Source organism: Triticum urartu, chromosome 4A (genome assembly GCF_056163025.1).
Source record: "Triticum urartu cultivar PI428250 chromosome 4A, HENAU_Tu73, whole genome shotgun sequence".
NCBI classification, from domain to species: domain Eukaryota; kingdom Viridiplantae; phylum Streptophyta; class Magnoliopsida; order Poales; family Poaceae; genus Triticum; species Triticum urartu.
The window spans coordinates 197931953-197953870 of record NC_141876.1 but is presented as its reverse complement, the minus strand read 5'-3'; the positions used below and the strand labels follow the sequence as shown (position 1 = coordinate 197953870).

The following is a 21918-nucleotide window of genomic DNA, read 5'->3' as shown; positions in this document are numbered from 1 at the left end:
TCGGGGATGGCTCTGATACCAACTTGTAACACCCACGATGCGGCTATATCTCCCACGTGTCGAGGCGAGACTTAGAGGCATAACCGCATGGTGGTTTAGTCGCAAGAGGGGTAATCTTCACACAATCCCATGTACTGAATAAGAAGGGATAAAGAGTTGGCTTACAATCGCCACTTCACACAAATAACAAGTTAAACATACATCATCCAGAGTACAATCAAATGTCCGACTACGAAACCAAAATAAAGGAAGACAACCCCAAATGCTAGATCCCCGATCGTCCCGATTGGGCTCCACTACTGATCATCAGCAAACGAAACATAGTAACGATCCAGATCCTCGTCGAACTCCCACTTGAGTTCGGTAGCATCACCTGCACTGGTATCATCGGCACCTGCAACTATTTGGAAGTATCCGTGAGCCATGAGGACTCAGCAATATCACACCCGCGAGATCAAGACTATTTAAGCTTATGGGTAGGGTAAGGTAATGAGGTGGAGCTGTAGCAAGCACTAAGCATATATGGTGGCTAACATACGCAAAAAAGAGCGAGAAGAGAAGCAACGCAATGGTCGAGAAGCTAGAAGTGATCCTGAAACTACTTACGTTCATACATAACACAAGACCATGTTCACTTCCCGGACTCCGCCGAAAAGAGACCATCACGGCTACACACGTGGTTGATTCATTTTAATTAAGTCAAGTGTCAAGTTATCTACAACCAGACATTAACAAATTCCCATCTGCCACATAACCGCGGGCACGGCTCTCGAAAGTTTATACCCTGCAGGAGTGTCCCAACTTAGCCCATCACAAGCTCTCACGGTCAACGAAGGATATTCCTTCTCCCAGAAAGACCCGATCAGTCTCGGAATCCCGGTTACAAGACATTTCGACAATGGTAAAACAAGACCAGCAAAGTCGCCCGATGTTTCGACAAATCCCGATAGGAGTCGCACGTATCTCGTTCTTAGGGCACACCGCATGAACACTACGTACAGCAACCGAAGATACCCCAAGTTGCCTAGGGGCGGCACCGCAAGTGGCTCTGTTTTGGACCAACACTCAGAGGAGCACTGGCCCGGAGGTTAAAATAAAGATGACCCTTGAGTCTGCAGAACCCAAGGGAAAAAGGCTTAGGTGGCAAACGTTAAAACCAAGGTTGGGCCTTGCTGGAGGAGTTTTATTCAAAGCAAACTGTCAAGGGCGTCCCATTCCCCCAACCGTGTAAGGAACGCAAAATCAAGGAACATAACACCGGTATGATGGAAACTAGGGCGGCAAGAGTGGAACAAAACAACAGGCATAATGTAACGCCCCGAGACCGATGTGTCAGGTGTCCTTCAATTATTCGTTGTTGTTGCGTTGTCTTTGCTTGCGTGTCATTCATTGCATATCATGTCGTCATGTGCATTTCATTTGCATACATGTCCGTGTCATGCATCCGAGCATTTTCCCCGTTGTCCATTTTGCAATCCGGCGCTCCTATGTCACCCAGTGTCCCTTTCTACCTCTTTTCGTGTGTGGGTGTTAAACGTTTTCGGATTGTACCGAGACTTTTCATGCGGCCTTGGTTTACTACCGGTAGACCGCCTGGTAAGTTTCGTGCCATTTGGACTTCGTTTGATACTCCAACGGTTAACCGAGGGACCGAAAAGGCCTCGTGTGTGTTGCATCCCAACACCCCTTCAAAGTGGCCCAAAACCCACCTAAACCCCCTCCATCATCTCGGTCGTTCGATCACGATCGCGTGGCCGAAAACCGCACCTCATTTGGACTTCCCTAGCTCCCTCTACCTATATATTTGTGTCTCCCTCCGAAATTCACGGTCTAACCCTAGTCTACCTCCTCCACCGTGCATCCGGACGCGTCCTCGCCGCGCCGGACATGTTCACCGTGCCCTCCACGTCTTCCAGCCAATCAGCGGCTGCCACGTCAGCTCGCACCGCCGCCCCGGGCCACTCACAGCGCGCCACATCAGCCTCGCCCGCGCCCACTTCGTCACGGCCCGCGGAGCCCATCGCGGGCCCGCGCAGGCCCGCGCGCCGCCGCCGCTCGCCCGCTGCGGCCCGAGTCCCCGCCGCCCGATGCGGTTTGCGTCGCCGCCTGAGGGCCTCGTCGCCAGCCACCGTCTCCGGTGAGCTCTCGCCGGAGCTCTGCCGCCGCGTCGACCCTGTCGCTCCGCCGCTGAGCACCTCGCCTCCCCGCGCCGCCGCTATCGCCTTACCGCGCCGCGCCCGCACCACCACGCAGCGCCCCGCCGCCGTCTGCTTCCGCCGCCATCGCCCCCTTCATTCACCGGCGACCCTGTGACGCCCCGTCACCGAGCCTCGCTGCACCAGCGCCACCCCGTCGTTGCCCGGCCCCGGATCTGGCCGGAATGGGTCCGGAGCGACCGGATCCGGCCATCCCCACATCTCCCGGCGCCGTCCCCTCGCCGGCTTGTTGCCCAGCCTCGCCGGCGTCGCGCCGGAGCCGCTGCTCCCTACCTCTCCGATCCAGGCAGGATCGGGAGGAGAACAACGAGCGCCCGCATGGGCCCCTCCCCGCACAGCAGGCCCAGATCCGGCCCAGCTCCCTCCTTCCTTCTTGGGCCAAGCCCAAATGGTGAGCCATCCCTCTAAACTCCGCTCGTGCGCACTTTAGCTATCATGTGCCCATGTTTTTTTGTCTAAGTCCCCAGATCTGCATATTATATGTCCCTGTTCATCGCATCACAACTTTGCATCCGTAGCTCCGTTTCGTGCGTGTAGCATATCAAAATGTTCGTCTCAACGAGTACATCATTTCATCTCATTGCATCATTTTCATTTGAGCTCATCTTGATGCCCGAAATGCTGTTGGAAGAGGGCTATATGATGAATTTGTCAGATCTGTTTCAGCAAATGGCATTTTGTCATTGTTGCCATGATTAATGTGTGCATGATATGATCCTGAGCTCTACATGTGTTTTGTTATATGCCATGCCATCTTTACAGGGGTGTATGCCATGTATTTTTGTGATCTTTGTGGTGACTAGCACAGGCTTGCAAAGTAGCGTAATCGGTAATGCTGTTTTCAGGGACTTAGAATTTCACTAAGTCCTTGTCCTGTTTTTGTTGTTATGCCATATGTTCATGTTGTTTCCTAGTGATCCGTGCCTCGTTTAAGGATGATCAGTAAGGATGTTTTGTTAATATTGTTGTGCTCTATCCATCCATGTCTTTGTTTGCATTTATGGAGCACCCTAGCTTGAGTCAATCGAGCTCTACTTTTGCTATAAAATGTTCCTGGCAGATTGCTAATTTGTTTAGCGATTTTGCCGAGCTTGTTGTTGTTGATCCGTGCAAGCTATGATGTTGTTCTTGCCATGTCTAGCTTCTATGCCATGTCTTCTTCATGGGTGTATTCTTATTTTGTCATGCCATGCTTTGTAGTGAGTGCATCGAGCTCATAAACATGCCTACTCGTTGACTGATTTGCATGCTCTAGTTTTTCACTAAGTCTGAATCTGTTTATATTTTTGCCATGTTCACATGCTTGCAATTGTATTTTCTGATCCCTTTTGGCTCAAGGTCACTAAGAGACTTTTGTTAAGTGCTTTGAGTAGCTTCATGCCATGCCTTGCTTTGCCATGTTACGTTCCTGTAGCATGTAGTTTTCATGCTCTAAAGATTGCTTCCTGATGATAAATTCCAGCCTTGTGTTAATTTCACAAAGTCTGAAACCTGTTGTCATTTGCACTTTTGCCATGCTTGTTTGAACCTGTTAATGGATGAATTAGCCATAGCTCAGTGTTCATATTTTGTTAAGCTTCATGAGTGGATCCCTGCCATGTATTTTGTTGTCGTGTTTGAGTGATGTAGCATATTTATCTTGATGCATTTAGATGGACACTCGCTGTTTATCGCAGACCGGTGCCATATTTGTTTTGCTTGCCATTTCCAAACCGTGCATCCGATTCCGGTGATCTTTATATCGATTTCGACCGAAATCAACTCCTCTTTCCAGTGGAACTCTTGGATTTCCAAGTTGAGGCCAGGTTCAATCATTATTTTCCAAATCATGCATCTGCATCACATACTGCATCCCGCATATCATGCCTTGTTTATGTGTTGGTTGTTTACTATGTTGTGTGATTCTTTCCGGTGTTGCTTCTTCGGGTTGGTTCCGATAACGTCGCGTTTGTGAGGACCCGTTCGACTATGTCCGTTTGTCTTCTTCATGGACTCGTTCTTCTTCCTTGCGGGATTTCATGCAAGATGACCATACCCTCGAAATCACTTCTATCTTTGCTTGCTAGTTGCTCGCTCTTTTGCTATGCCTATGCTGCGATACCTACCACTTGCTTATCATGCCTCCCATATTGTTGACCCGGACTCCGCCGAGAAGAGACCATCACGATTACACACGTGGTTGATGTATTTTAATTAAGATCAACTTCAGGTTTTCTACAACCGGGCATTAACAAATTCCCATGTGCCCATAACCGTGGGCACGGCTTTCGAAAGTTCAAAACCCTGCAGGGGTGTCCTAACTTAGCCCATCACAAGCTCTCACGGTCAACGAAGGATATTCCTTCTCCCAGGACGGCCCGATCAGACTCGGAATCTCGGTTACAAGACATTTCGACAATGGTAAAACAAGACCAGCAAAGCCACCCGAATGTGCTGACAAATCCCGATAGAAGCTGCACATATCTCGTTCTTAGGGCACACCGGATTTTCCAAGATTCCGGTAGGCCAACCCAGAGTTGCCCCTGGTGGCCACCGGCTGCTGACAGGTTGGACCAACACTCAGAGGAGCACTGGCCCGGGGGTTTAAAATAAAGATGACCCTTGAGTCCGCGAAACCCAAGGGAAAAGGCTAGGTGGCAAATGGTAAAACCAAGGTTGGGCCTTGCTGGAGGAGTTTTATTCAAGGCGAACTGCCAAGGGGTTCCCATTATAACCCGACCGCGTAAGGAACGCAAAATCAAGGAACATAACACCGGTATGACAGAAACTAGGGTGGCAAGAGTGGAACAAAACACCAGGCATAAGACCGAGCCTTCCACCCTTTACCAAGTATATAGATGCATTAAGGTAAACAAGTTGTAATAATGATATCCCAACAATAAACATGTTCCAATAAGGAACAAACTCCAAACTTCACCTGCAACTAGCAACGCTATAAGAGGGGCTGAGCAAAGCGGTAACATAGCCAAACAACGGTTTGCTAGGACAAGGTGGGTTAGAGTCTTGACATGGCAATATGGGAGGCATGATAAAGCATGTGGTAGGTATCGCGGCATAGGCATAGCAATAGAGCGAGCAACTATCAAGCAAAGATAGAAGTGATTTCGAGGGTATGGTCATCTTGCCTGCAAAGTTCTCCGAGTTGACGTAAGCTTGATCCTCGTACGCGTACTCAACAGGTTCTTCGATCACGTAATCGTCTTCCTGCTCTACCCAAATCAAGAACACAAGCAATGGGAACCACAATCAACCACGGTGCAATGCGCAAGCAACATGATGCAAAACATGACATGATATGCGGGATGTAATATGCAATGCATATGCGTGCTTCGGAAGGGAAAGATTGAACCAGGCCTCAACTTGGAAAACCAAGAGCGCCGCTGGAAAGATGAGTTGATCTCGGTCGAAATCGATATAAAGATCATCGGAATCGGATGCACGGTTTACAAATGGCAAGCAAAACAATAATGGCACAAATCTGCGATTAATAGCACGGTGCCATCTAAAATGCAACAAGAAACTAAGCTACTGCACTCTAACATAGCAACAAAGCACATGGCAGTGATCCACTCAAGATGCTTGACAAAATATGAACACTGAGCTACGGCTAAATCACACAATAGCAGGTTCAAACAAGATGGCAAAAGTGCAAAAGATATCAGGTTTGCAGACTTAGTGAAAATAACAACATGTCAGGATTTAATATCAGGAAGCAATGTTTAGAGCAAGATAACAACATGCTACAGGAACTCATCATGGCAAAGCAAGGCATGGCATGAAACTACTCAAAGCATATAACAAAAGTCCCTTACTGACCATAAGCCAAAAAGGATCAGAAGATATGATGGCACCCATGTAAACATAGCAAGTTCCGTTAACAGATTCAGACTTAGCAGGAAACTGGACATGGCAAAAACAGAGTTACGTAGGCATGTTTGCGAGCTCGATGCACTCACCACAAGGCATTGCATGACAAACTAAGCATACACCCAGCAAGAAGACATGTTCAAGAAGCTAAACATGGCAAGAACAATCTCATAGCATGCATGGATCAACTACAACAACCTTGGCAAAATTGATTAACACGTAAACAATTTGCCAGAAACATTTTATAGCAAAAGTAGAACAAAATTGAGTCATGCTAGGGGTCTCCATAATTGCAAACAAAGACATGAATGGATATAACATAACAATATCTCGAAATCATCCTTACTGAACATGCTCAAAAGAGGCATGGATCACTCTGTAGCAACATGAATACATGGCATAAAAATAATATCAGGGAAATGACTTAGAAGAATTCTAAGTCCCTGAAATCAGCAACATCACGAGAGCTACTTTGCATGCATGTGCTAGTCACCACATTGATCACAAAAATACATGGCATACACCCCTGTAAAGATGGCATGGCATAGCCCAAAACACATGTAGGGCTCAAGTTCATAGGAGGCACACAATAATCATGGCAAAAATAACAAATATTCATAATCTGTTAAGAAACAGAAACTAACATTTTATAGCACTCTTGCAACAGTATTTTAGGCATCAAGATGGACTCAAACAAGCATGATGCAATGGAATAAAATGAAGAGCACATCCAGATGAACAATTTGATATATCACACGCGTGAAACAGAGCTACGGATGATGAGATATGATGCGATGAACATAGCTAAAATAAATATGCAAGGAAAATGACTTTGGCAAAATCGACCTAGGGTTTGCCCGATCCAAATCTGGCACGGTTCCCGATGTCCGCCGGAGTCTCGCCGAAGTTGGGCGTGGAGGAGGCCGGAGATGCAAAACGGACAACGGGGAACATGCTCGGATGCATGAGACGAACACGTATGGAAAAGCGATGCACATGATGACATGATATGAGATGCATGACATGGACAAAATGCAAAACGAAAACAAAACCCAACCACGAGGGAATATCATAACTTAGTGCCGAAAATTGCAGGAGTTGGAATACAAATATGGCAAGTTACATACGGGGTGTTACAACACTCCACCACTACAAAAGGATCTCGTCCCGAGATCTAGGATTGGAAAAACTCCGGATATTCGAAACAGAGGTGGTCCTCGCGTTCCCAGGTGGCTTCACGGTCGGAATGGTGTAACCACTTCACTTTCAGGAATTTGATAGACTTGTTGCGAGTCTTGCGCTCAGTTTCTTCAAGGATAGCAACGGGATGCTCATGATAAGACATGTCTTCTTGGAGATCAATCTCTTCGAAGTTGATGGTGCGGTCAGGACTCTTGAAACACTTGCGAAGCTGAGACACGTGAAACACGTCATGCACATTTGCAAAGTTAGATGGAAGCTCAAGTTGATAGGCGAGATCGCCTCTTTTGCCAATGATCTTGAAAGGACCCACGTATCTAGGGGCCAGCTTCCCTTTGATACCGAAGCGACGAGTACCTTTCATTGAAGAGACGCGGAGGTAGACATGGTCTCCGATCTCGAAAACCAAGTCACGATGCTTGCTATCATAGTAACTCTTCTGGCGCAATTGCGCGGGTTTGAGATTTTCACGAATGACTTTGTATATTTCTTCAGCCTCTGTGATTAAGCCATTGCCAAGTGGCGTTCACCAGTTTCTGACAAATTAAGAGGAGTACTTAAACTGGACAGAGCAACCGGTTACCTGGAGCAGAGAGGATCATTCTCCCCGGATTGAGAATCCGAGTTGTTTAGCCCTGGTGGTGGCACCTCAAGTCGATGATTATAACCTCACTAAAGTGCGTGCTTATAGACGAAGAAAGCAACATTAACATCCTATACGATGATACCTTCAGACGTATGAACCTGTCAAAAAAGCAACTCCAGCCTTCCTTAACCATTTTTCACGGGATCATTCCTGGAAAGTCTGCTTATTCTATTAGGCGGATCAAGCTGAAAGTTGCGTTTTGCACTAAGTACAACTACAAATCAGAGTTCCTCACGTTTGAGATGGTCAAAATTAAGAGTCCATATTATGCCCTCTTTGAACAGCCGGCTTGCACTCGCTTCATGGCCCGGCCTTGTTATGTCTACCTCAAGCTCAAGATGCCTGCGCCAGAGGGCACTATCATCGCACGCAAGTGTGTGCGTGAGAAAGGGGACATAACTTATGCTGAGACGGCCTGCACAGCGGAGCCAATGTTGACCCGTCCGACATGAAACATTTTCAAACACTATTAAGCACGAGATAACAACGAGGCGTTCATTTTCCTTCCCAATTTCCATGTACACATATAGATAGTTGAAGCTCAACTAGAGACTGCATTTTCTCATCCCAGCTTACTGAAAAAATAGGTGCCTAATATGTAAACATGATTAAGATATGAAGGAATGGACTCAACTCTCGACTTGCCTATACACTATGACAAACTTTGGCTAACTAACCTTACAACAAGTTCACTATTCTTGATATGCATGTAAAAACCTGGTAACGTAGTCTCGTACGAACACCGGATGATCCCTCTTGCAACAACCATGGCCCTTGAAATTACCCATCTGCAGGGTTATCCATGTCAACAGAAGAATCTGCTGTTTACTCCGGCTCTGTACAGCTGCAAGCACCCGGAGCCAGAAGCGTGAAGCTTCACCTCCGTGCATGCCGGCACAAACAAAACATCCCCTTCCTTTGCTACTCCTTCGTCAGGCATGCCATCAGCCTGGATCTCGCCCTCCCCAGTCATGACGAGGAAGATGGATGGGCCAGGCACTGGTAACATGGTAACCGATTCACCTTGAGGTAGTGAGTAGCAATCAACTTCAAACTCATCAAACGGGGGTGTGTAACGAATTACATATGGCTGCACCAGAACACCTTGCAAAATTTCGGGGAACATCTGCATGCACAAGATCAAATGTGTATTACTTAAGGGAATAGAGCATAGTGTTTTAGAGAATATTTAAGCAACATATGTAAAAGCCTCATTGGCCCACCCATTGGATATTCCAGCCAAAGTTTCTCAATGTGATCAAACTCCAAATGTTCTCAAAAACCACTTTGAATTGCTAAATTATGTTACAAACAACCGATTTTAGCGCACTAGCATGTAACAAAATAACCAATTACAATTAAGGCCTTGTTTGATAGCAAAGTATTAAAAAAACGCAGTATCAGCAAACTACAGTAATTTACCTGTAGGCATAAAATACCGTGGTTTTAACATAACAAAGTATTTTAGAGTATTGACAATACAGAGCACCTGTTTGGCTTGGCTATGGCTTGCGCAGTGCTGTAAATTTAGATGGCTAGCTGTTAGCGCTGCAAACACTACCTAGCTAGTCGTTGCATTCAACTAATCGGCCATGCAGATGCAGCTAGCTAGCATATACCTTACCGTTAGCAGGACAAGCACGTGTGGCTGGTTTCTTTACAATTTAGGATCCGTTATTCTTGGCAGCTAGCTGGGTAAGCCCTTACCATATGCGTGCATAAGAACAGGAGCATGCAAAAACTGAATGTAGCCTATGGAGAATCTACAGAGACGGCCGCAGCGGCGGCAGCGAACGCGATGGTGTGAGAGCGAGACGAGCTTGTTGTGAATAGCTAGCAACTAGCTTGTTTCTTTCGCTTGCTCTGTTTCTAAAAAAGAGGCCCATGGTTCTTTTTTTTATGCAGAGAAATTACCACAGTTTTGAGGATACTCTAGTTTTAATAACCCGGTATTTAGTGCTAGCCAAACAGGTCACAGCAAATAAAACTATGGTATCTGAAAAACTGCAGTATTTTTAGAATACTCAGAAAATACTTTGCTATCAAACAGGGCCTAACCTGCAGCAAAAAATAATCAGAAACACTATTGACTGCCGATAGATGATGCTAAGCTGTATGCTGACAAAAATGAACACAATATGGCAAATAAAGAAACTGCATGCCAAAAGAATTGAGATTATAAACAGGACACTAGAGGTACAGATGAAAGGAACACAAAAAAAAGAACCTGCTTGTATGTCAGCATGGAGCAAAGAGTTTGGACATCTTTGTACTTAGGAGTCAGACCAGCACGAATTACGTTGTCTGAGGTAGCCATACATTCAACACACTCTCCTGATAGATACGCATGTGGTTCGTTGGCACCAATGTAAAGTGCTTCACCAGGGCTGAGCTTAACATAGTTAAAGAAAAATGCTGATAAAACGCCAACATCTCCTGGGTACTGCTGCTCTAGTGATAAAACTAGTTGCTCCTTCTCTGTAAAGGTTCTAATCTGAATGGGAGAAAGACATTATCAGTGCAAATAGTTGAATTACAAATACTAGGTTCTCCAAAACATATGACTTTTTTCTTCAAACAAGCAATAGCTGCATATGTATATTCCTCATGGTGTGATGATCCTGACTCAAGTAACACAAGACAGCAAGATGAAAGTAGCAGAAAATAAATCAATGTGCTGTGAGGAAAAGAACAAAGACACCAATAACAAAGATATCTTATGCTTACAATAGCTTTCAGATTATATGGTGGCCCCATGTATGCAAAGTAAAACTTCAAAAGATTTTCAATTAGAAAAACTCCTCCACAGGGAACGCAGCAGTGCAGAAGTTAACAGTCTACTTACATGTATCTTAGCGAGATTTTCAACTACCTAATTTGTACTGAATACTTGGGACATGCATTATGAAATGATGTTGGTTGCCCACTACGATATAACTGAATAATTAGCTTCAGCAAGCAGTGATATCGCTTTGGTGGCTACAACCAAACGATGATTACTACTCCCTCCGTTCCGAATTACTTGTCATAGATATGGATGTATCTAGATGTATTTTAGTTCTAGATACATCCATTTCTGCGACAAGTAATTTGGAATGGAGGGAGTACCTAGTTAGCCTGATTGTCTCATCGTTAATATTCACAACCATCAATCTTCCAAATTAAATACCCAGCTTAATACTCACAGTATCTTTTTGAGTTGAAATGAATGCTGCTTCAGTGTCTACGTTTCCATAGGTAGGATCCTAGAGCAAACTCAATTATTCCCAGACAACCATCAACTACACTAGTGCATAGTTATAGCAATCCTACTCCCACCAGGTCAGCTCCATAAATATTGGTACTTATGCATTCCCTTCAGCGCATTGAGATGTTACTCTGAAGCAGCTATCGAAATTCATGTTTACTTATTTATAGCATAGCGCATACATAGTTTATACATGCACAGTCTTTAAGGACAAATAACAATTCAAATTCAGTTCTATTCTTCTACCTTTTCCAGGTAGTCGACGGCTATTCACAGCTACCGCCTTACACCAAAGAAGAGATCGACCCAATGTTTTATTTCTGTCTTAGTGAATCCCGATTCAACACTAAAAGTATATTGACTCTTTCCCAAGACTTTTTTCTGTAAATACTGCATATTTGATTCCATCCATAAATCTACTTTCCCTCCTATGCTCTGAGTTCCAGCATCGATAAGAATTTGAATTCTTATTGTTCTTATGTTATGGTATGAATATACCATACCAATTTGTTATGTATGGATGATGGACGAGATTCCATGGATAGAGAGCCAGTTCCAATAGACTTATGGAACGTTCCGTTCATGTGCATCCAGCAGGAATTGAACCGATAAATTTACCAATTATGAGTTGAGCGCTTTAACCATTCAGCCATGGATGCTTAACAGGGATCATCGTACATCATAAATAACTAATTTTCATATATAAAGACATATCATAGAAAAAAGAAATCAATTACTCATATTTACTAGGAGTATATTTTTTATACTGTACAGTTGGCCTAAAACAATTTTTAGACACTGGAACTGTAAGAACCTGGAAAGCAAAAAAAAACAATAAAAAATTAACCAAAAGCATTTAATAGCCAAGTGTAGGTCTCAAAAAATTACTGTTTCATCTACGACAAGATTGACCTACATGACTCTGGTAGGCAGCATTCAACTATGCTTTTCCTAGACATTTCCTATGACTTCCACTTCCACCATTGTTTAGAAAGAAAATAAAAACTGGAGGAGCTGTTTATGGTTGGTACACAAACATGGACAAAACAATTGCAGATACTAGAGCACTAGGAAACGAAAGATACTGACATCAACCTCCCAGTGAACACAATCATAGGTAATTCAAATGAACATGAAATTGTCTATGCCAATAACCCAGCAAAGATATTTACCTTTATCTCCCCATTCAAGCGACTCTTTAATTTGGAAATTGCTGCAGCAACTGCTTCTTTGCTTGTTGCCATTAGCTTAGTAAAAGCTGATTGCAGATATGACCTTACTCCAATACCTCCATCGTGCTCTTTGGCAGTCATAAGCTTCACAACATCTTCTTTGCCAACTAACATTTGAACCTCAGGTACAGTCCTCAAAACATCCTTGAGCTCCTGGACCACAGTATGAATAAATCAGTACTTGATTCTAAAATGATCGACTGTTAATTGCTTACAGTTCCAAAAGCTCATAGTTAATATCATAGCCCACATTTTCAACAATCGAGTGTTTGCACTATCTGGAACAATGCATCCTTTTTGGAAGAATATAACCAATGCAAGATAGAATTTGAAGTATCTAAAAAGAGGCAAACTGTACTTTCTACAAAACAGGATAGTTCTAACAAAATGAACATAGCAAAGGTTTCTCTGCTCCATACTTCCCACCCTAAATGTATCTATCTAATCATTAGTCAAGAAAAGAGGAGTGCCTCTTACAATACTTTAGCTACACTAACCATTTAACCAACAAGAATCTAAACTTCACCGTAAATATTTTACAAGAGTCCTAATAACCCTTATTTACCCATCTGGTATGCAATAAAAAAAACTATTGCCACATAGCAAATTCAGTCGAACAAACATCAAGCAACGCCAATTGCACAGCGGCTTTGACTATTCATAAATTTCCTGCCACCTACCTAACAAGCGAACTTTTCCAACCGCATCGCTGGATGTGATTTGGACAGAATGTGTGCATGGGGCCAACAAGTAAGATGCCAATGCCGCCGAGGGATATACAGGACAACTTGCGGGACGCCATCACTGTCTTCTGAACAAGGACCACGGTACCTCATGGAAGGCAAGTGATTTGCCAGCATGTTCATACTCTGTTTTTAAACTCTTCTTCTGACAAAATTTCTAAAAAATAAACAAGGGTTGCTCACATAAATGCAGATGGTACTTCGGCGAATAATCAGACCTTGATCGTTGGGCTGTCAGTGAGCAATTACACTATTCTACAGTTACAAATCTCTATTATTATTATCAAACTCGTTAGTAGCCAGATCCACACCTCACTTGGTATTTTGTCATTGGTCAGCTCATCCCACCAACCCATGAGGAATCATATTGGGAATCTGCTTGCCACGTCGAATAAACAATCCACCTACCGCATCGAACTTCCCTAAGTAACTAACTCAAGTACTCGACGCGTCAGCTGACCCTATTAGAACAATCGCAGATCAGCGTAAATGGAAATGAATCGGCCATTCAACAAAGCAGCGATTCAACAGTACGTGCACGCAAGGAATGCAGGCGCAGAAACCTGGACGCTGACGAAGCCGCAGAGGGCGCGGAACTCGGTGACGGCAACGGCCATCTCAGGCTTGTGGTTGGCGTCGCGGTACGTGGTAGGGCGCAGCGCGTGGAGCGCCCTGGCGAGCTCCCTGTCCGGATGCGCCTGGATGGAGAGCGGCTTCGCCACCGACAGCACCTTGAATAGGAAGGGGAGGTCGCCGTCCCAGCGCGCGGTGACGGCGCGGCCGAGGAGCGCAGCGGGGTTGCGCGCCAGCCACTCCCTGAGCGAGACCGCGCCGCCGTCGTCGGATGCTAGCGACGACGGGGCAGCCGGGTGGGTGCCCATCCAGAGCTCGGCGCAGGGGCGGCCCTCCTCTGTCTTGCCGGCGAGGCGCGCGACGAGGGAGGCGTCCCCGCGGCTGCCCCACTCGTAGTGCTGCACGGCGCCGCGCAGCCGCAGGACGCCCTTGGGGGGAGAACACGGCTCCAGCTCCGGGTCGTGTTCGCGGTCGGCGGGGAGGAGGAGCCCCAGGCCACCCATCGCGCCTAACCCTAGCCCGAGGCCGAGCCCCAATTGGGCGGAGGAGGAGGCGGTGGAGGAGGACGCCATCGAGGCAGCGAGGGCGTCGTCGGCGGGAAGGAGGAGGGTTTGGTCTGCGCGGCCGTTGGGTGGGGGGGGCGAGTGGGCAGTTGCGCGGTTGGGTTTTATGGAGGGAAATGCGAACGGAAGCGGTGAGGGGAAGAAGAAGAAAGAACGAGGCGACGACGACGGGAGGCGAAAGCGAGAGGTGGAGGTCGGAAAGGGTCAAGCGAGGATGGTAGCCATACCGCGGCAGTTTGGCTCGGTTTTGCGGTCTGATAGCATTACCAGTGGAGCTCTCAAACTCTCGTACCTCTAAAAATAACTGTTTTTTTTACAGTTTTTGCTCAAAAAATACCATAGATTAGAACCTCTAAACTCTTAAACCCGTAAAAAAATTTAGAGATCCAACCCTCAAACCACTTTGCAATCTGTAGAAGTAGGGGTTGAGGGGAAAATCGCCCCCCAACCCGCACTCCTCCTCGTCGCTCGCTTCTCGCTCGCACGGGAGCAAACCGCCTCCTCCTCCCGGCCTCTTCCTCCCACCGCCTCCTGCCGCGCCGGCCATGGAGGGCCCCGCCGCCGCCGCGGCCCCGCCCACCTCGCCCGCCCCGGCGCCCCCCCCCCCCCGCCCGTGGCCGACGTGGTGGCGGCGACCCAGGTCGGGGCCAAGCGGCGGCGGGCGGGCCTCGCACCTCCTCCTGCCGCCCCGACCACCGTCACCGCCCTCGCCGCCTCCCCGCCGCCCGCCCCGGCCACCAAGAAGAGTCGGCCGAAGGCGGCCTCTCATGGGCCGCGAGGGGCGGCCTCCAAGGTCGCCGGCTTGTCCCCGGCCGTGACCAAGCCGCGGAAGAAGCCCGCGGCGGCCGTTGTCGCCGAACCTCCTCCCGCCGCGCACGAGGTGTTCGAGGAAATGGCAACCCCATCCTCGTTCATGGACCTCCTCCAAAACGCGGAGGTGGACCTCGGAGCTCTGCCTCTAGACCCCTTTAGGGTTGGTGGCGACTTGGAGGAAAAGGAGGAAGATGAGGAGGATGAAGGGGATGACGAGGAGGAGGTGGCCGAGATAGGGGAGGAGGCATTCACCGCCGCTTCCCGCCCACACGCGCGGTCGACAAACTACACCGAGGCGGAAGATGTCCTCTTGATTCGTGCTTGGGCAGCTATGGGAATGGATGCAACCACCGGCACCGATGAAGCCGGTAAACGGTATTGGCAAAGGATCGAGGACGTCTATTGTAGGATCAAGCCGAAGAATAGTGGGTTCATCCATCGCACTTTCCGGTCGCTTCAAGGCCGGTGGGAGTTGATCAAGCCCGCTTGTTCTCGTTGGAGTGCAGCCATGGACCAAGTGATAGATGCACCACCTAGTGGAACCGTGGAGAGTGACTATGTGAGTACATATTTCTTCACTATTTTGATTATGTGTGTGCACTATGCTATTGGTGGGTTCTTATGTGTTTTATGTGTGGTTGATAGGAGACAATTACCGGCATGAGGTACAAGGAGATGGCCGCTTCCAAGGGCAAGCCATTCTCATTTAAGCATGTTTGGTCAATTCTTCAAACCTTTGACAAGTGGAAATTGAGGGATCAAGAGACCGCACCCAAGAAGTCGGCAACGCTAAGGATGGATGATAGTGAAGATGAGGAGGAGAGGAACTTGGGCAAGCCCGAGGGAACCAAGAAGGGCAAGCTAAGGGTGAAGATGGAAGAAGAGGCGTCAAGCCTAAGGGAGAAGATGGACCACATGATGAAGGCAAGAGAGGAATTGACAATGAAGACATTGGAAACGAAGCTTCTTATCACCGAGAAGAAGAAAGAGGTCAAGCTTGCACAAGTTGAAGCAAAGCGTGAAGAAGCAAAGCGCAAGGCCGAGTTTGAGGAGAGGATGATCAAGCTCAAAGAGGCAAAGGTATGGAAAGAACTCATGGTGGAAGAGAAAGAGCACATGATGATGTCCAAGAAGGACATGGATGAAGACCAATTGCAATGGTGGAAGGACTACACGGAGGACATCGCGGAGAGGAAGAGGATGTTTCGTGTTGCGTCCTCTACTTTTCGAGGTGACACTCCGATGAGTAGTTGTGGTGATGGCGGTGTGTACGACTCCACCGGTGCCGATGGAGATGCTTGATGGAGCCCGCTTGTGGTCTAGGAGATGGCGCCGAGGTGCAACTTTTTGGTGATGGTGCCGATGAGAGGAGGAAGATGATGATTTTGTAATGTAAACTATTAAACCATGCATCAATGATTGTCATTTGGTAGTTTGTTTGGAAGTTGATTGTATTCTTGTTGTCACAAATTGTGAGATGTCAAATGATAGATTTAAAGGTTGGGGTCGAGGCAAAGGCTAGAACCCTCAAATCTAATGCTTAAAGCAGTTTAAGGGTTGGATTTGAGGGTTCTAGTATTTGCCCCTGTTTTTCAACCCTTAAAAGTGTCAAAAAATGGCACTTCTCAACCCTTAAAACTGCTTTAAGGATTTGAGGGTTTGAGGGTTCTACTAGTAATGCTCTGAAGGCTGTGAATCCGGTCGTTGGGCCCGCAAGTGTGTCTCCGGTTCGAAAGGACCACATGTGAGTGACTGCTAGATCGGGACCTGGTTGAACGATGCTAAGAGCAACTCCAACGATGGGCGACCCATTTCGTCTGCAGGTGTCGGTTTGAATCGGCATGTTTCGCGCCGACCTAAACGAACACGCGTCCGCGTGTCGACCCATTCTCTGTCCATTTTTAAGCCGGAATTGCGTCGGTCTGGACACAAGATGAATGCGCGCGCCCGCCTACTCCTTCCCTCTGGCCCGCTGGTCGGTGACACATTGGCCATCCTTTCCCATTCCAACAGCAAACCCTCGCCCGTCTCCTTTGCCGTCGATGTCGCCGCCCATTTTTTCGGTGACTCTGCCAGCTGCCGGCGCCGCAACATCTCCTCTGCAACGCCACCACCTCTCATGTCACCCGCCACCGCCATCTTGCCGCCGGGGAACCGAAAGCTTCCTACCCCCGCTCCCCTGACACAGCCACGACTGCGACCAAGAAACCGCCTTGCCGCACCGGCTAGATCCTCACTGGCACGCTCATCGGACGTCTGCAGGACAGCTAGCTGGTCCGTGTGCACCGCGACTCCCTTTGCCGGCCAGCACCTTCGTCGACACCCGCAAGTTATTCGATAGTTTGCCGAGGTACAAAATGGACTCCGCTGACGAGTTCTTTTTTCACAATTTCCTTTACGACTCTCACGACTCGTCGTCCGATGACAAGGAGATATTGGTTGCCATGTTGGTCCATCACCACCACTATAGCCAGCGTCTGGCGTTCCGTGGCTCCATTAACGGGCCACCTTCCGGCGTTGAATCGCAACTGAGAGAGCGGGCATTTCCTTCTTTGAAAGGACTACTTTGACACATCAAATTCGTTGTTCAAACATCAGAAATTTCACCATCGTTTTCGTATGATGTATCTTTTTTATTCGGCTTGCAAAACTATGTGAGACATTTTTACTTTTATTCGGCTTGTAAAACTATGTTATTTATTTGGTTGAAATTATGCTATTTATTTGGTTGTGGGCTATATGTTTGCTTGTGAAATAATGCAAAAGTTGTGTGTGAAATAATGCAAGTTTTGTGCTATATGATGAAAAAGGGCGGTCAGCCAGCACATATGGGTCAGCGCGTTGGGCACACTGCCGACCCAAATCTCAAACCAACCGGACACCGGACGGGCGGCCGATCCAAACGAACAAAAAGCGGACAAGAGCATTTTCCATTTGAGTCGGCACGTTGGAGTTGCTCTAAGGGCATCTCCAAGGCTGACCTGCAAACCGACAGGCAATTCGTCCACAAACAGAAAGATCTCCGTGGACATGGATGCGAGAGTCAGCCATTCAAAGCTAGTTGCATAGTCCGGTTGCATTTCAAACGAAATTGATCAAATTTGATTCAAACTCAAACAAACTAGATGATATTCATTTAATTTAGATTAGGACCTCATAGGCCCTGCCGGGCTGGCCAGGCGGCTCCTATGTCATCATCATTGTAGTCATTGTCGAAGTCGTCGATCCTCTCCGCTTGCTCTTGTGGCAACCACGACCACCGACGACGTTGGCGGGGGAGGGCGACGGGCCTTGGACGAGGCGGCGATGGCGGCGGACTCGCGAAGAGACCAGTCCTAGCCGTGCTTGGTCACCCCCTCATCGAGGCGGCCCAGACGGCGCTTGCTCGTCTCCACCGTCATCTTGGAGCCGTCTAGGGCCCAGGTCGTGGCCAGCTCTGGGTCTGTCGTGATGTGTGGAGACGGGACGACGGAGTCGCACCGCATTGTGCATGTCCCGTCGGCGTACTCATCTGTTGTTGGGGCGCTCCGGGAGGACGAGCTGCTGCCGCCGGGGTAGTGGCGAATGCGACTGCGCGCCTTCGCGACGATCGCATGCGGCAGGCCGCCATGAGTTTGGCGGGGCGTCGACGAGCGCCGTTTTTCCTTGACGCGGTGGGGCGTAAGAGAGCGTCGCTCCTCCTTCACGCGTCAAGCCGGCGGCGGGAGACGCTCCTCCTTGACGCGTAGGGGCGGCGGCAAGGGGTGCTCTTCCTTGACGCAACTTCCAATTTGGACGTTGCTGTTGTGAGGGGGAGAGGAGACGCAGACGAGCGTATCCGGTGGCGCCATCGGGTCATTGATGTGGAGGACGGAGCGATGATACGTCTCCGATGCATCTATATTTTTTGTTGTTTCATGCTATTATATTATCATTCTTGTATACTTTATATGTCATTTTATATTATTTTCATGGACTGACCTATTAACTTTGTGCCTAGTGCCAGTTCCTAATTTTTTGCGTATTTCTTTGTTTTACTGAAAAACCATACCAAACAAGTCCAAACATGATGAAACTTTACAATGATTTTTTCTAGACCAGGAGAAACCCTAGAAGTGAGACCAGAAGATACATGAGGGCACCACAAGTTTAAGGGGCGCACCCAAGGGAAGCGTGCCACCAAAACTTGTGCCCCCCCTGAGCCACCTCCTAACCTAATCTTTGGCCTATAAATTCACATATATTCCAAAACCCACGAAGCGAGACCCAAAAAAAATTATCACCGTCGCAAGCCTCTGTTCTTCCATGATCCCATCTAGAGGCCTTTTTTGGTACTTTGCTGGAGGGGGAAACTGTTGGGGAGGCAATCTTCATCGACCTTGTTGCGTCGATGATGATGTGTGAGTAGTTCCTTCAGGACCTACGGGTCCATGGCAGTAGCTAGGTCTCTCTCTCTCTCTCTCTCTCTCTCTTTCTTTGATCTTCGATGCAGTGATCTCTTCGGAGATCTATTCGATGTAATTCTCGCAGTGTGTTTGTTGGGATGCGATGAATTGTGGGTTTATGACCAGATTATTCTTGAAACTATTTGAGTCTTTTGAGATCTATTTATGTGTGATTTTATAGCTATGTATGCTTTCCGATCTATGAGCCTTTGTTTTCAAATTAGATGAGCAGATCTTCAGAGGGAGTGGTGCATAGTGGTGGGTTCAATCTTGCGGTGTCCTTATTTTGTGTAACGCCCACGATGCGGCTATATCTCCCACGTGTCGAGGCACGACTTAGAGGCATAACCGTATTGTGGTTTTGTCGCAAGAAGGGTCATCTTCACACAATCCCAAGTAATGAACAAGAAAGGGATAAATAGAGTTGGCTTACACTCGCCCATCACACAATACTTAAATAAGTTATACACCATCAAAGTACACTCATAGTCCGACTATGGACAACCAAAAGAAAAAGAAGATAAACCAACTGCTAGATCCCCGATCGTCCCAACTGGGCTCCACTACTGATCATCAGGAAACGACACGTAGTAACGACCAAGGTCCTCGTCGAACTCCCACTTGAGTTCGGTAGCATCACCTGCACTGGTATCATCGGCACCTGCAAACTGTTTTGGAAGTATCCGTGAGTCACGAGGACTCAACAATCTCACACCCGCGAGATCAAGACTATTTAAGCTTATGGGTAGGATAGGGCAATGAGGTAGAGTTGCAGTAAGTGCTAAGAAAATATGGTGGCTAACATATGCAAATAAGAGTAAGATGAGAAGCTACGCAACGGTCATGAAACTAGAAGTGATCCTGAACTACTGACGTTCAATCATAACCCCAAAACTGTGTTCACTTCCCGGACTCCGCCGAAAAGAGACCATCACGGTTACACACGCGGTTGATTCATTTTAAATTAAGTCAAGTGTCAAGTTCTCTACAACCGGATATTAACAAATTCCCATCTGCCACATAATCACGGGCACGGCCCTTGAAAGTTTATACCTTGCAGGGGTGTCCCAACTTAGCCCATCACAAGCTCTCACGATCAACGAAGGATATTCCTTCTCCAGGAAAGACCCGATCAGTCTCGGAATCCCGGTTACAAGACATTTCAACAATGGTAAAACAAGACCAGCAAGACCGCCCGATGTGCCGACAAATCCCGGTAGGAGCTGCACATATCTCGTTCTCAGGGCACACCGGATGAACACTACGTATAGCAACCGAAGACCCCAGGTGAAGGGGTGGCACCGCAAGTAGCTCTAGGTTGGACCAACACTCAGAGGAGCACTGGCCCGGGGGGGTTAAAATAAAGATGACCCTCGGGTCTGCAGAACCCAAGGGAAAGTTATAGGTTCTTAGGAAAATGTAAAACCTAGGCTGGGCCTTGTTGGAGGAGTTTTATTCAAAGCGGACTATCAAGGGGGTCCCATAACCCCAACCGTGTAAGGAACACAAAATCAAGGAACATAACACCTGAAGGAAACTAAGGCGACAAGAGTGGAATAAAACACCAGGCATAAGGCCGAGCCTTCTGCCCTTTACCAAATATATAGATGCATTAATTAAATAATAGATAAGATGATATCCCAACATATCCATGTTCCAACATGGAACAACCTGCAAGGCACCTGAACTAGCAATGCTATAAGAGGGGCTGAGCAAAAGCGGTAACTTAGCCAAACAACGGTTTGCTGGGAAGGTGGGTTAGAGGCTTGACATGGCAATATGGGAGGAATGATAAACAAGTGGTAGGTAGCGCGACATAGCGGTAGAACAAACAACTAGCAAGCAAAGATAGAAATTATACCGAGGGTAATGGTCATCTTGCCTGCAAAGTTCTCTAAGTTGTCGAAAGCTTGCTCCTCGTTAGCGTACTCAACAGGTTCCTCGTTGACGTACTTGTCTCCTGGCTCTACCCAAAGCAAGAACACAAGCAATGGAACAACAATCAATCACAGTGCAATGCATAAGCAACATGATGCAAGACCTGGCATGGAATGCAAGGTATGATGTGCAATGCATATGGGTACTCCGGAAGGGAAAAAACGAACGAGACATCAACTTGTCAAAACAAGTGTGCCGCTAGAAAGATGGGGTGATTTCGGTCGAAATCGATATAAGGATCACCGGAAACGGATGCATGGTTTGCAAATGACAAGCAAAACAATAATGACATAAATCTGCGATTAACAACATCATAGCACTTAGAATACAACAAGAAACTATGTTACAACACTCCAACATAGCAACAAAGCACATGACCATAAAGTACACATGAAGCTCTACAAAACATGAACACTAGGCTCCTGCTAGAACTCACTAGAACAAGATCAAAATAGC

At 47.3% G+C, this 21918-nt stretch overlaps 2 protein-coding genes across 2 annotated transcripts; one reads left to right on the top strand and one right to left on the bottom strand.

Moving 5' to 3' along the window:
- Positions 1-8407: 8407 nt before the first annotated feature.
- On the bottom strand, positions 8408-14598 carry LOC125551310 (mannose-6-phosphate isomerase 1-like). The gene is made up of 4 exons (XM_048714492.2): positions 13715-14598; positions 12349-12561; positions 10157-10423; positions 8408-9055 (listed from the first exon to the last, which is right to left on the bottom strand). The coding sequence occupies exons 1-4, from the start codon at positions 14294-14296 to the stop codon at positions 8735-8737; spliced, it is 1383 nt and encodes a 460-aa protein (XP_048570449.2). The 5' UTR covers positions 14297-14598; the 3' UTR covers positions 8408-8734.
- A 581-nt stretch (positions 14599-15179) lies between these two features.
- LOC147975364 (uncharacterized) lies at positions 15180-16541 on the top strand. Its single transcript, XM_087519649.1, has 2 exons — positions 15180-15659; positions 15746-16541. Exons 1-2 carry the CDS (start codon positions 15180-15182, stop codon positions 16400-16402), a joined length of 1137 nt encoding a protein of 378 aa, XP_087375775.1. The 3' UTR covers positions 16403-16541.
- The last annotated feature ends 5377 nt before the right edge of the window (positions 16542-21918 follow it).

Bases quoted from the DNA above. Each gene is read 5' to 3' on its own strand.
- LOC147975364 (XM_087519649.1), top strand. From the start codon at position 15,180: ATGGCAACCCCATCCTCGTTCATGGACCTCCTCCAAAACGCGGAGGTG. The intron at 15,660-15,745 runs GTGAGTACATAT...TGTGGTTGATAG, and splicing joins GAACCGTGGAGAGTGACTAT to GAGACAATTACCGGCATGAG.
- LOC125551310 (XM_048714492.2), bottom strand. From the start codon at position 14,296: ATGGCGTCCTCCTCCACCGCCTCCTCCTCCGCCCAATTGGGGCTCGGC. The intron at 12,562-13,714 runs GTTTCTGCGCCT...ACTGTGGTCCAG, and splicing joins GCGGCTTCGTCAGCGTCCAG to GAGCTCAAGGATGTTTTGAG. The intron at 10,424-12,348 runs GTAAATATCTTT...TCTCCCATTCAG, and splicing joins GCTTGAATGGGGAGATAAAG to ATTAGAACCTTTACAGAGAA.